This window comes from Staurois parvus, unplaced genomic scaffold, assembly GCF_062004578.1.
Source record: "Staurois parvus isolate SC_StPar_1 unplaced genomic scaffold, SC_StPar_1.0 ptg000114l, whole genome shotgun sequence".
Classification (NCBI taxonomy): domain Eukaryota; kingdom Metazoa; phylum Chordata; class Amphibia; order Anura; family Ranidae; genus Staurois; species Staurois parvus.
The window spans coordinates 4,760,649-4,775,035 of NW_028317910.1; the positions used below are offsets into that span (position 1 = coordinate 4,760,649).

A 14,387-nucleotide genomic window follows, 5' to 3' on the forward strand; every position below is an offset into this window, starting at 1 on the left:
CACAATTCCTCCCAATGATGGGTCACAATTCCTCCCAAAGACACCAACAATAGGTCACAATTCCTCCCAATGACACCAACAATGGATTGCAATTTGTCCCAATGACACCAATAATGGGTCGCAATTCCTTGCAATGACAGCTACGATGGGCTGAAATTCCTCCCAGTGACACCAAAGACGGGACATGGTCTGTTCCCACTGACGTCAGGACCTTTTGTACTCCCAATAGCCAAAGTCTGGCCCCCCTAAAGTCTCAAGGACAATAATCTGGCCCTTTGTTTAGAATGTTTGTAGACCCCTGGTTTAGCTTACTCTTTTATACCAATGTGTTTTCTCTAGTGCCTGACACCCTCACAGATAATAAATCTGTGTAACCCTCCATCTTTGTCATACTGATTGAAAAGAAAAAAAAAAAATCACATGTATCTCTGGTTATTGGTTGGTAGTGATTCTGCTCAATATGTACCTGAGTAATATTGGAGAGGCCAATAATGAAGGAAACAACACAGACCGCTGCAATGAAGATCTTTTTCCTGCTCCTCAGAAGTTGCGGATATTCGTCAACCAGCGCAGTGATAAACCCTTCCACAGTGCAAAACTTTAAATAGAAAACAAAAGAGGTTTTAGCTGGAGTTATAGAGGCCACCTTCGTGTGCGTTCTGCTGCGTTTATGAACATAAAATGCAACATGCTGTACTTTTTTAAACACATGAAAGCACTGCAATTGTGTAAACTAGGCCCATTGCAATACATTCATTTTTCTTGCATGTGCGTTCATACTGCATTTAAAACCGTGTTTGACTACATTTGATGTAAACAAGCCCCTTAAGTTACAAGGCAAATAAAACCGTTTAACCTGGAAGAGAATACATTTTATTTTTATTATGAATCAGTATACAACAGATGATAATAACTAAATATGATATTCACAGAAAAGGAATCGAAGGGTTCAGTTGACCATGTATTGAAAGTGATAATATGCCAAGGCATAAAAATGTCAAAATCTTCAAAGCCAAATCACCTAATTCAGGGATGTAACTGTGTACTGCCATTAATGACAGTAATCTTCTTACCTGACTGTCCAATCCCAACATGACCAGCATGGAGAAGAAGAGGATTGACCAGACAGGAGACATAGGCAGTTGAGTGACAGCCTGCGGATAGGCCAGGAAGGCCAGACCAGGCCCTGTAACCAGCAGACAGAAACACAAACAAAGCAAACTCCAGCCAACAATTACAAGATAAAAATGTATAGACAATTAAAATAAAAGGAACAAAGCCAGTTTTTGCTGCAATTATCAACCTTTATTGCAGATTTACCCTACAGTAATTATTTCTGATAGGCCAGTGTCATTCAATACCTTAAGCCCAAAGTTATTCTGAACTCACACAAGCCTTAGACTGGACATTGAAAGAAGAAGCAGCACGGCAATGAGCTCATCTCTCTCTCTCACTGGGTATTCTTTCCCTTTCAATGTACTTCTTGTCAACACATAATCTATTTGGCTTCTTGTATTGTTTCTTCCTCCCACACTGCATCCCTGCTGTACAGGGACTGCACTGATACCATGTCATATTCAGACCATTACACAGCTTGCAGTTATGGTTAAAGTGTTATTAAACCCACAACAGTAATATCCGCCTGTATATAGCATGCTTAATCTACTCACTGTGGAACCTAAGGGGTTAATTCTCTGCATTGTGTAATAAGGCTGTTTGATCCTGTCTTCTCTGATCCTCCCCTTCTTCCATTGTCCCCCTCTTATCTCCTGATAAGACATATCGTGTGGAGTCACTCTGCACATGCTCAGTTTGGTGTTTATTGCTAGAGAGGTTTTTTTTTTCTTCTTGGGAGAGTGCATGTGATCAGCACAGGGCCAATCAGCGCTGTCCAAACAGAGGTCAGGGATTCTGCCTCCTCACAAGCTTTACCTTGTGCTCTGCTGGACACTGAGAAAGGGATAAGACTGCTCTAACTGCTGATGAGAAAAGGTATTTAGCAGTTTATATTTAATAAAATAATTGCATTTCCACGTTTTGTGGGAGACCAGATATAGTGAATGCAGTGTCATGGGTTTAGTAACACTTTAAGTTAAGATGTACATTTGTGGAGGGGGGGTTGTAAAAATGTGCGGTTGCACTGCATTTTTAGCACACCCAACTGCCCCCCTTAATGGTAGCGCTTGGGATTGTTGGGGTGTTTACATGTCATAGTCATGTTGCCACCCTCACTGCCTGTCAATACTCTGGTCTGAACGCAGATATCTCTTTAGAGGAGTGGCAGATTTAGACACACTTCTAAATCTAGCCAAAAAAATATATTTAAAGTGTTACTAAACCCCGGACCCTGCATTTACTATAACTGGTCTCCTACAGTACACACAACATGGAAATGCAATTATTTTAGTAAATATAAACTGGTAAATACCTTTTCTCATCAGCAGTTAGAGCAGTCTTGTGGCTTCAGCAGAGCACTGGTTAAAGCTTGTAGGAGGAGTTTTCATTCTGCTCTAGGAGGATGTGAAAGTCCTGACCCTCTGTCTGGACAGTGCTGATTGGCCCTGTGCTGATCCCATGCACCCTCCCAAGGGAAAAAAAAAACCTCTCTAGCAATACACACCAAACTGAACATGTGCATGTGACCACGGGTTCAGTCTGGTGGTCATTTCAACAAGAGGAGGGGCAGAGTAGAAAGGATCAAACATCCTTTTTACACAATGCAGAGGATTATCCCCTTAGGTTCCACAGTGAGTATAACAAGCATGCTTTACTGCATATACAGACTGATATTACTGTTGCGGGTTTAGTTACACTTTAATGATGTAATAATGAGTACAGAGCACATTACTATGCCTTTATTTTCATTTAGTTTTGGATGCATTCATTTACTGAAGATTTTCTTTTTATAATAGTCATTATGTTGAACCGATTTGTTTTAGTAATTAGTTTCATATCTTTGGCATTTAGTTTGTACATTCATTGGTCTGGATGAATTTGAACAATTATACTTTTTTTTTTTTTTTTTGAAGATTGCTATATATTAGTTTTACATTTCAATATTTTGAGTGAATTCATTATTCATAAACTGAAACTATTTGATTTTTTTGGATGCACTGGAATAAACAAATTGCAAAATTCAGCGGCCCACAGTCTAAGAATTGCATTTTACTGTGGAACTGAACTGACTGAATGTGACAATCACAAATTCAATTTACATCACAAATTTAAAAATTGAATTAATTTCCCCATGGGCTCGAACTACTATAGCATCATGTGGTGTCATCCAACTGAAATTAATGAAACAAATGCATTTGTTAATTTCATTATAAATTTTTTCAGATTCACCAACATTCGTTACAATGTCCATTTGGAGATCTGTATGCATTCGAATCTCTGAAAATCAAGCGAGAGCAGAAGATGTTTGCCCTCACACAGTCTCTCTCTGATTGAAACTCTATTGAGTGTATCTCAAAAGGCAGAGAGGAGCAGGGTAGTGCTAATGAGACCAAACAGGTCTCAAACAACAGAGAGCTAAGATTAAACAGGTAAGCATAGAAGCCTGGAGTGCCATGCGTTTCATGGAAATCTAAGTATAAAATATTTATATAATATGTATGGTACCATTGCTGAACATTCCTTTTTAAAGTGCTAATGTCTCGGCTGTTATTGTTGATCCAGGGGCTTCACTGATCTGATATATGTATGCCAATATAATGTTCTGAGTTCACTCTGACTTCAATAACTGCATGCTTGTGCCAGGTCAGAATCACCACCCTATCTTCCCCTGCATCCATCCACCTATCTGGGTGTGGTACTTCTTTGCAAAGTCCCGCCCCATCCATGGCTGCAGCCCACCAAGATCTAAGAAGTCCCTTTAACAGCACCAGAATTAAAAGCACCTACCAGAGGCCGCCAACTCCTGGATGGGTCTTTTAGTGATGTGCGACATGAACCCAACAATGGAGAAAATGACCAAGCCGGCAAACATGCTGGTAGAAGAATTAATGCCACAAACGATGATGGAATCTCTGTGGAAGAGAAAAGAAAGTGGAGTTTAAGGCTGTGTCTGTGAATGGATGGTGTCCCTCATTACGCACGCAACCTATTCCAAGCCATTCCTCATAGAGTGCTGAGAGGTGTTCGTGGTTTCATCTCATGCTTTCACAGGTAAAGCAATAATGGTTATGTCACATAGCGAATGGTCCCAGTACATCTCACAATCAGGGGCGGACTGACCATTTGGAAACTCGGGCACTGCCCGAGGGCCCAGGGTCAGTAGGGGGCCCCATGAGATGCCCCTGGTACCTTTTTCATAGGCTTTTTTGAGTTTGGGCAAGGACACAGGGGCCCCATGATCCCCTATTGCCCGGGGGCCCCATGAGTTGTCAGTCCGCCCCTGCTCACAATGTAATGTGAAGTGCCAACTAAGCAGACTGCACTGCAGGGGGGGGTTGTCCTGGTTTTTAATATGGCTTATCAGAAAAAAAAAAAGCTGAAATTCACGTTCTGTGTGTTCCAGATTTAAATGTTAGTGAATCTGATCTGTTTCCAGATCTGTTGTGAAATGTACCGGTAAGTTTTTGGCTTACACCTAGTGCCAAGGTTACCTAAAGGTCTAATTTTCACAGGTATTTTTTCTTTTTGCTTCAGAAGGGCTTTTTTTCCCACAAAAGTCAATAGGTGAGCATTCACAGCTTAAAGCAGGTCAAAAGGAGTTCAACTGCAGGTCTTAAGGGAGACAGAAGGATGCCAGAAGCAAGTCAGAAGGAGATCAGAAGAAGTTTAGAAAGAAATCAGAGGCAGTTCAAATAGAGGTCACAACACCCCTGAGGGAACTTAGAAGCATCTCAAACACTTCAAATGCAAGCCGGATGCACCTGAAAGCATTCTGCATTTGTCTGTCTACACAAGCCCAAAGGAAACTTGTATGGGAAATTACGAAAGCGGTTATTGTTGGTCTCCTTTTAAAGATACTTGTTGCCTGGCTTCTCTATTGATTCTAAAACTTCAAAACCAACCTGGAACAAGTATGCGGATCAAAAGTTCTGACCTTCCTTCAATTTTCATGTTTGTTCCAAGGTCAATTCAGAAAGCTTTGAAGCCAGAGGTCAGCCAAGTCAGCTTCTCTTGGCAGAGCTCAATATTGTACAAATTGAACGAATACATGGATCCTGCATGTACCTATAGACGTTGTTGTGGAAGGAGTTGTAGCTTCCCAGAGCAATCAGAGATCCCAGACCAAGGCCATAGGAGAAGAAGATCTGAGTGGCCGCGTCCATCCAGACCTATAACAGAAACCATGTTTTCTTAATAAACCATTTCTATTTTCTCTGACCAGCTGTCATGCTGCCTATAAACAGTGCGATTAATTGTCTAGGAATTTCAGCCACTCAGCCAACTTTCCATTACAAAAAGGATCACCTGGACCAAGGCAACCAAGAAACTATATGATGTCCATACATTGATTTGGTCCACTCAATCATCTTTGCAATTGAGAGAGGCTAAAATTGCTTAAAAGTTGCTTTGTAAGTAGATGACAGACCCTCTTTGCAAGAAGTACAATGATAGTCAGGCCATGCAGGTTCCAGAAGCTGACCTTACGTTACTGGGAGGTGAAAGGTGGGGAGGAGCTTGAGGTGATATAAGACGGACAGAAGAGAGAGAGAGTGAGGTTGCCCCCCTGTCGCACCTTATCACCTTCCCTGTGCACCATACATTTCCCCATGCTGCTCAGGCCCCCTGTGTGCCCCCACCCCCCACAGTGCTGCCAGCTATCCTCCCCTCCTTACTACCACCAGCTGCAAGCACACAATAGGATCCTTCAGGATGGAGAGTGGGGGAAGGGTCTGGTAAATATATCACATTTTACCAGCCCCTTTCTTTCCTGGATGAACACAATGAGTGATCGGTACCAATAACTCACTGTGTTCATTCATAACCGAAGCATAGTACTGTGTTTTTTGTGGGGGAGGGGGGGTCTGTCAGGTTGGCTGTATGGGGCCCCATGGTTTCTAACAGCAGCCCAGACACCTACACCTATAAGACACAGAGCAGTTCACCTCGGAGTCAGAAAGTTTGGTGAAATCGGGGGTAATGTAGAATCGAATTCCATCCATGGCCCCAGGAAGGGTGATGCCTCGGAAAAACAGTATTACCAGCATGAAGTAAGGGTAGGTAGCAGAGAAGTAGACCACCTGCAGAGCAAAGCACAAAACATACTGTTAACATCAGAGACTTAAAAAGCAAAAAAAAAAAAGATAATTTCAGCCCTTAAGTTAGCTCTACACTAGTAGTCAAAAAAATAAATTGGAGATTTGATAACTGGACAAATGTCATTCAAAAGTACTGCAAAAATTCATTTACTACTGTATTAACATTCAGTTTTGGAATGAATGTCATTTCCTGAACAACAACCACATTCCCTGTTAGAAATTCATTGGTTAAAGAAAACTTTTTCATCTTGCACCTTGGAATGTTCTCATTACTGTGATTGAAAACAAATGTAGGTTTGATCCCATCAACAGTTCTATGGATCAGATTGCATATTTTCCAATACTAAATGCCCTATTTCCGGTCTTTTATTGCACGGCCTTACACCGCCAACATAAACTTATTTCTGTAGCAGGTATGGACAGGTGTATGAGACGTGGTGGCGCTGCTCCGAGCTTGAAAACAGAAAGGAATCATCTCACCAGCATCAGAGGGGGGAGAGGTGTCTGCAAATGATTCCAGTAGCATACATACAGCTTAAGAAAGGACACCACTGTGACCACCAGCAGAGTCTGGTATATGGAATGGACTCATCTCCTCTGTGACCAAGCCCCCGGTGGATGGGGCGAAACGCGTCAGTGCATGACCGGCTGAGGCCATTCCATATACTGGACTCCACGGATGCTCAGAGCAGCATGTTTTACAGATGACGTTGTGTGCTTTGAATCATGAGCTGTTCCAAGCCTTCTCCACACTTTTTTCTTCCTGTCATTCTGGTACAGATTAATCTTAGTTTCATCCGTCCAAAGAATGCTTTTCCAGAACTGGTCTGGTTTTTTTTAGATTTTTTTGGCAAAGTCTAATCTGGCTTTTCAATTATTCAGGCTTATGAATGGTTTGCACCTTGTGGTGAACCCCCTGTATTTGCTCTTGTGAAGTCTTCTCTTGATTGTAGACTTTTACAATGATACGCCCACCTCCTGGAGAGTGTCCTTCACTTGTCTGGATGTTGTGAATGGGTTTTTCTTTACCATAGAGAGGATCCTGCGATCATCCACCACTGTTGTCTTCTATGGACGTCCATGTCTTTTTATGTTGCTGAGCTCACCAGTGCGTTCTTCTTTCCTCAGAATGTACCAAACTGTTGATTTGGCCACACTTAATGTTGTTGCTATCTCTCTAATGGATTTGTTTTGTTTTTTTAAGCCTTACAATGGCCTGTTTCACTTGCATGGACAGCTCCTTTGAACGCATGATGTAGGTTCACAGCAATAGATTCCAAATGCAAATACCACACTTAGAATCAACTCCGGACCTTTTACCTGCTAAATTAATGAAGATATAATGAAGGAGTAGACCACACCTGGCCATGAAACAGCTTTTGATTCAATTGTCCAATTACTTTTGGTCCCTTGAAAAAGGGGGGATAGCTATTCTTAAGAGCTGTAATTCCTAAACCCTTCCTCCAATTTGGATATACATACCCTCAAATTAAACCTGAGTGTGCACATTCAGCCCATATCCACTATATAACTGTAGCTTGAATATGTTTTGGTAAATACCTGAAAAAAAATAAAATTGTGCCTGTGTCCAAATATATATGGACCTAACTGTATATAAATCTGACAGTTTTCAGAAAATGTAACCCCTGTGCTGTACCTTGCCAGTCCACTCGACTCCCTTCCAGATAGAGAAGTATACCATGACCCAGGAGAGCGCCAGTGTGCATGCCAGTGGCCAGCGGATAGTTCCTGGCTCGCCCAGACCACCTGTTATCTGATGCATGTTCCTCCTGTATAGCAGGTGCAAAAAAAAAAACAATTAGGAATGGATGTATCTCTGTGTTCAAAAATAGTACCATGTTGAGTTTTTTGGGTTTTTTTGCTGTTTATGTTGTATTTGGGAGACTTGCATTTTCCTGACTCAAGCAACAACAGGAAATTAGAAAAGATCTCTCCAAAGCAGGGGCGGACTGACAACTCATGGGGCCCATGGCCAATAGGGGATTATGGGGCCCCTGTGTCCTCACCCACACTCAAACCCCACCCAAAAAAGCCTATGAAAGGTACTAGGGGCATTTCATAGGGCCCCCTACTGACCCTGGGCCCTCGAACAGTACCTGAGAGCCCGAATGGTCAGTCCGCCCCTGCTCCAAAGTTAGATAAATCTTCTCTTAGTTGTCATCATAACACGTGTCCCTATTTGATGATTTACCCTCTATTCCTGTTCTGGTGACAATTTTAGATTTTCCCATCACTGGTCACAATGGTCACAAGGCAAATAGAAAAGGAGAATCTTCACAGCAGAGATACTGCAATAAACCATGACAGAGGTTCTAAACCCTTACTCACTCCGTCCAAAAAAATGGCTTCAGATACACTTTAAAGAATATATAAATCAAATTACTAAATCTCATCTAAATTTTACATACTAATATAATTTCAACAGTCATTTTCAAAAATTTTAAATCTAGAGCTGTAATTAAAGTAATCCGTGGTTATCCTACCATGACGATTCTTGTTCAGGTACTTCCTGTTATTGGGTGACATGGTTTTGTCTCTGTCTCCCAATTGTGCTCTTTCGTTGTCACCCTGTTACATGGGCTTCCGATGGAGACTACAAGGGGCCATTTGAAGACAAATTGCGCAGGCATGGTGCACTGTCATCACCATCAGGAAACCAGCCCTCAAAAATACCATACACCGATCGCTGGAGGCCATATGGACAGCAACCCGCAGCAAAGAGGCTGCAGGAGATCAGAAGCACTGAGATGCAACAAATTGGAAAATATACTGAAAATATACTGAAAATAAGATTTTTGTTTTTAAAAATGTCATTTGCTTGTAATAAACAGTGCACAATGTCATTTAGTTAGGAGTTCACACTTATTTTAAAGTTCTCAAGGCTTCCTTGACTCATTGGACAGAAAGTTAAGTGGAATCTCCAAGAGGGACACAAGCACATTTTTTTGGTTCTGTAGGGGAAGGCTAAAGCCCTGAGGAGCCTTCTATCTCTGCATTTGCACCCTTTGGAAAAATTCCCTTACTTTGTGGATAACATCAACATTGTTCTTAAAACTGACCTACATGGAGCAAATTTTGGCCGGTTACTGATGAAACTCTAGATTGGGAGGTCTACCAGCGCCCTTCCACCCAACATTCATGGATCTAAAAAAAATAGAAGGAACTGGGGAGAAAATTTCAGTCGAACAATGCATCCAATCAGATGCTGACACCATTCGGGTATTTTGACAGCCGTGGGTGCTGACTGCCAGAATACAATAGCTGACAGTGGGAGATTCCTCCATTGATGCTGTTTAAGATTTCTCTTGTTCAGCCTCTTAGATTGTATGGCCATCTTAGGATAGGAAGTGAGTGGAAACCTGCTCAAGAGTTTTTATTGATTTCTAGTTATTTTTTTCAGAGGAAGCTACAATGCTCAGAAACACGTCCTGTGTGCAGTTCTCAGGAAAAGTGGATTGGAAATAGTGCTACTTACTCCCAGAACTCAGTGACGGTGCTCGTCAGGTTGGTGGTGTCATTCAGCGAGTAGTTGCAGAAACATCGCTCGGTGTTCCAGCTGTTGTCACAACTCTGCCAAGGCAAGGTCTACAGAGGGCAAAAAGAAACCAGTCAAGCTACACAGTATCCTCTGTGTCCCTCAAAACCAACTCCCCACAGCACATATTCCAACTTGATATAAAACACTGGGGTTGATTTAATAAAGGCACTTAGCAAGTGCAGAGTCTCCAGGAGCTTAATAAATAATGAGATGAAGATTAATTTTGCAAATACCCAATCTCATGCAAGGAAAATAAAAGAAAATAGCATTTTTGCTTTCACATGATTGGATGATGGAAGTCAGCAGAGCTCCCTCTCATTTACTAAGCTCTGGAGCAACTGCACTGGTGAAGTGCAACCAAACTTGCAAAGTGCACAGTCTATTTTCTTTTAGTAAATCCTTTTGTGTCTACTGTGCAGGGCTCAGAAGTGCATAAAACACTCGGAAAGATTTACTAAAACTGGTGCGCACAGATTCCAGTGCAGCTGTGGATAGTAACCAATCAGGTTCTAGGTTTTATTGTCAAACCTTATTTGAACAAGCTGAATATAGAAGCTGATTGGTTACTATGCATAGCTGCATCATATTCTGTGTGCACCAGTTTTAGCAAATTTCCTCCATTGTGTAGAGGACAGGAGTGCATAAAGAATAGAGTTCTGGGTTTAGAAGTGAATAATGTAGAGTGCGGGGAGTGTAACAAGCTGAGTGCAGGCATCAGGAGTGCGAAACGGAGAGAGAGTGCAGAGGTCTGGAGTGCATAATGTAAGCTTCAGGGCTCAGGAATGTATAGCACACAGAGTGAATTGCTCTGGAGTGTGTATCAAACAGAATGCAGGGTTCCAGAGTGCATAATGCACAGACTGCACGGCTCTGGAGTGCAAGGCTCAAGAGTGGGTAATGCAGTGTGTAGTGCTCAGGAATGTGTAATACAGAGTGCAGTGATCATGAGGTATTGATGCACAGAGTGCAGGTGTCAGCACTGTGTAACACACAGGGTGTAGGAGTTAGCAGTGTGTAATGTACAGAATGCAAGGCTCAGGAGTGCATGAATCACAGAGTACAGGGATCAAGTATGTATAAAACAAAGATTGCAGGAATCAGAAGCAGTTATCCCACAATGCGCATGTAGCGTCCCCTTAGGTAGCTAGGGGGGAGCTAGACTCCAATGGTTAGACAGAGGCTGAGTAGCAGCCTAGGTGTAATAGCCAAAGAGGGGCCACATTGTGGTCAGACTGTGCATGCCATCTCCTCTGGAATTTCCCCCTGCTCTAGGGCTTTTGAAGAAAGGCCCTGGAGGCAGTGGGTGGATCTGAGGAGTTGGCTGATTGCACTTTTGAGGTATCCTAGTCAATCCCCAACAAAAGGTTGGCAATGGGTTGGGGCACCCTTAAAAGTGTTGGAGCCTGCTCAGTAGCAGGAGAATTCGGGTGGAAAAAAGAGAGAAGGATGAAAGGCTGAAGGAAGGAGGCTGCGAGACGGCCCAGTGGGATGAGGCCTACCTGCAGGCCTGGAACTGCAAAGGAGGAAAGCTCAGAGCTCACCGGTCCCCTGAGAGAGGACCACCTGGTTGGCAGGGAAGGAGCGGCCCACTTGATAGGCCTGGTAGCAGCCACCAACTCACAAGCGGTACAGGAGAGGATCTGAGTGAGTACATCTGCACCCCCTGGGCGGACAGGGGAAGGAGCACTCTGGTGGAAAACCAGATTAGCCAGCTACCAGTGACTGTTCATCTCTTAAAGTGACAGGAACCAGATCCCCTGTTCACGGATACCTCCAGATTGCTGGGTGAAGAGAAGTTCATCTAGGGTCTGGGTTCGTACACTAAGGAGATGCTGGCTAGCTCTCCAACTGAGACTTTGTTGCGGAGAAAACGTGTAAACACTTTAACCTCCCTGGCGGTATTCCGAGTGTAGCTCGGGGTAGAGTTTTAGTACCAAAAGCGGTAACCCCGAGCTACACTCGGGCTTACCATGCGGCGCTGCATAGGGAGTCCCTGCAGCACTTACCTTGTCCTTTGCTCCCGCGATGTGTCCCCTGCAGCGTCCCCGGCCATCTCCTCCGGCCGATGCCGGCATCCGGCTTCTGTGTTCCGGTCCCCGTGACGTCGGGACGTACGGGCGTCGGCGGCGGGAAATTTGAAAATTTTAAAAAATGTCATTTTTTTCAAAACACATTTTTCACAGTAAAACATTGCTGTTTCAACCCATTTCACATACATATTGTCCCTAGTGCTTTGTCCTGTGCCCTGCCTACATTTTGTCTGTTCTTTCTGCCTGGAAACTGAGAAACGTCCATGGCGTCCAAATAGTGTCCCTTTAGGTCAAAAGCGGGTTTAGACCAGCTAGAGAACAGCGATAGTAAATCAGAACCACTTGCAGAATTGAGTGATAATGATTCGTGGGGAAATTCGTCATCAGACACTGAAACCGATTTTGCGACTTTGCTCAGCAATGTACGAACTTGGCGCTCTATTTCAAATTTCAGTGTTTTCGGTTTGATTATATTATTGAATTAAATGTATTATTATTATATTATTATTTTTTATGATTATTTATTAAATTATAATTTATGATTTAGTGTTTCAAATTTTATCATACCTGGGATGTTTAATAGACTCTTGTTCGGACAGATTTCAGTGAGTTATTCCTAAAAATTACAGCCTACAATAAAAAAAACTACATATTTCCATGCAAAATAATGGTACCACTTTCAGCACCAAAAATCTGAAATAATCATACCGCCAGGGAGGTTAAGGAAGTTGCCCTCAGTTTATCAGTACCCTTGGGCATCCTTAACATCCTATCCCAGTTAAATTCCCCTAAATAAAACAACAAAACCAAAGCTCAAGGATTGATTTCTGACTCTGGATGCAAGCCTTTGTGAAGATATGTGATGCCTGGCTGTGCAGGACTATAGGGGGACCCAAATATTCTAGTGACTCCTAAGGGGGTAGAGCTACATGCAGGACTCAGGTGGGATTTGCGTATGATAGAGCAACTACAGCTAATTCATATGCAAACCCTACTATCAGATTATTTATATACAAATCACATTACATCATATTGATAGGCAAACTCCTGTGGGCACAATGTACAGGGGCAAAGTCTTTTGAGGACAAAGCCCTTTTGCACAGGGACAGCAATTGAAAATGTAGGACAGCCCCTTATAATCCGGGCCCTGCTAGAACAACTCTAGCAAGTTCTTGTGGCTAGACATGTGGATTATATGGCTCCTGTCCTTGCCTGAGGATGAACTGTACAATGACCTAAAGTAATACCACGATTAACTCTGATCGCTAGGGAATGCTTACAATCATTTAATGTTGTTTGCTTGGAGGGGGTTGGAGCAATATCATGGATTGCATGGTGTCATTAAAAGTAGACAGAAGATACGCGTCCTGCTTGTGGAAGAATGGGAGCACAGCCAAAATCTACACTTAGCAGTACATTTACACAGGTACACATAGTATAAGTATCACTTGAAGGTGGGATTCCAACTTAAAGGACCACTACATTACTAGCAGTAACTGCCCATTTATACTATATCAGGGGTTTTTATGTAACCATTATTTGTAAAGGTAGGTGCAATTTGTAAAGGTGCCACAGAATATATTCTAGGGCGACATATTCCAGTGTTCTATGTACATTTATCCAGCCTCTCTTGGAACCTCTCTGTATGCCTAAAATAAACTTTCCTTCTGGCTCCATAGAGCTTTCCTGACCTTTATCTGTCCAATGCTCACTGTTGGAGAGGCTGCGATCAACGTGGTACATTTCTTCACCTTTGGTGGACCTGCCCCAAGATTAAAGCCTTTTGGGATGCAGTCACTCCTTGGATCCAGAAACTGACCTTAAACCACATAGAGAGATCCCGCCTTTGCCTCCTCTTTCATGTGACCTTCATCTTCAATGAAGTTGTATAAAAAGAGCGTCACTTCCCATCTACTGAATGCAGCTAAATCCTTGATTCCTATATTTTAGAAACAATCTGCATGCCCAACACTTTCCGATTGGAGGGGGGAAGTAGATGCAATTATGGAAGCTGAACACAGGGTGCACATGGTTAGGAATCAATGGGAGAAATTTAAAGCCGTATGGGGCAGATTGGATGTACCTCTGAGATATCAGATGATTGATTTTTTTTTCTATATGGGCTCGCATAGTGTAGATACCTCTTTACAAATGGATTTGAAACATTGCATACCCCCATGCTGTTGTTGTTTTTACCCAATGGGGTGTTGTGCCTTAGGCAGTCTTTTCATCTGTCTCACTTACCCTATTTACCCCCCCCCCCATTTTTTTTCTTTTTTTCTTTTTTTTGTGGGTGTGCACTTCTCCCTTCTTTTCTTTTTAATTTTTGGATTTACATAAGAGCGGCCTATGTGCTTTCTTGTGGTCTTGTGGTGTGTCTTATAGAGTAATTGCGTTCCCGGGTAATGTTTATTCCAGACGATTTACGTGTGTGTGAAAAGGTTTACAATTTCCCATGATGGCAGTGTATGACTCCTAGGTTGCAGACAACAATAACAATCTGGTCCCTGGTGTTTAAGTTGACCTCTTTGCAGTTGGCTTGCTGAACAAGACATACTAAAGGGGATTTTGGCACTTAGCAAGCAA

At 42.6% G+C, this 14,387-nt stretch overlaps 1 protein-coding gene across 1 annotated transcript in view; it reads right to left on the reverse strand.

Moving 5' to 3' along the window:
• LOC149467396 (sodium- and chloride-dependent GABA transporter 1-like) overlaps positions 1-14,387 on the reverse strand; it is a 32,851-nt gene that overhangs the window by 8,037 nt on the left and 10,427 nt on the right. The window contains exons 4-10 of the mRNA XM_089671761.1: positions 9,709-9,818; positions 7,870-8,002; positions 6,060-6,194; positions 5,182-5,285; positions 3,904-4,028; positions 1,074-1,186; positions 467-598 (exon numbers count right to left, since the gene is read on the reverse strand). Coding sequence (XP_089527887.1) covers positions 467-598; positions 1,074-1,186; positions 3,904-4,028; positions 5,182-5,285; positions 6,060-6,194; positions 7,870-8,002; positions 9,709-9,818 — 852 coding nt within the window. The remainder of the gene's footprint in view (positions 1-466; positions 599-1,073; positions 1,187-3,903; positions 4,029-5,181; positions 5,286-6,059; positions 6,195-7,869; positions 8,003-9,708; positions 9,819-14,387) is intronic.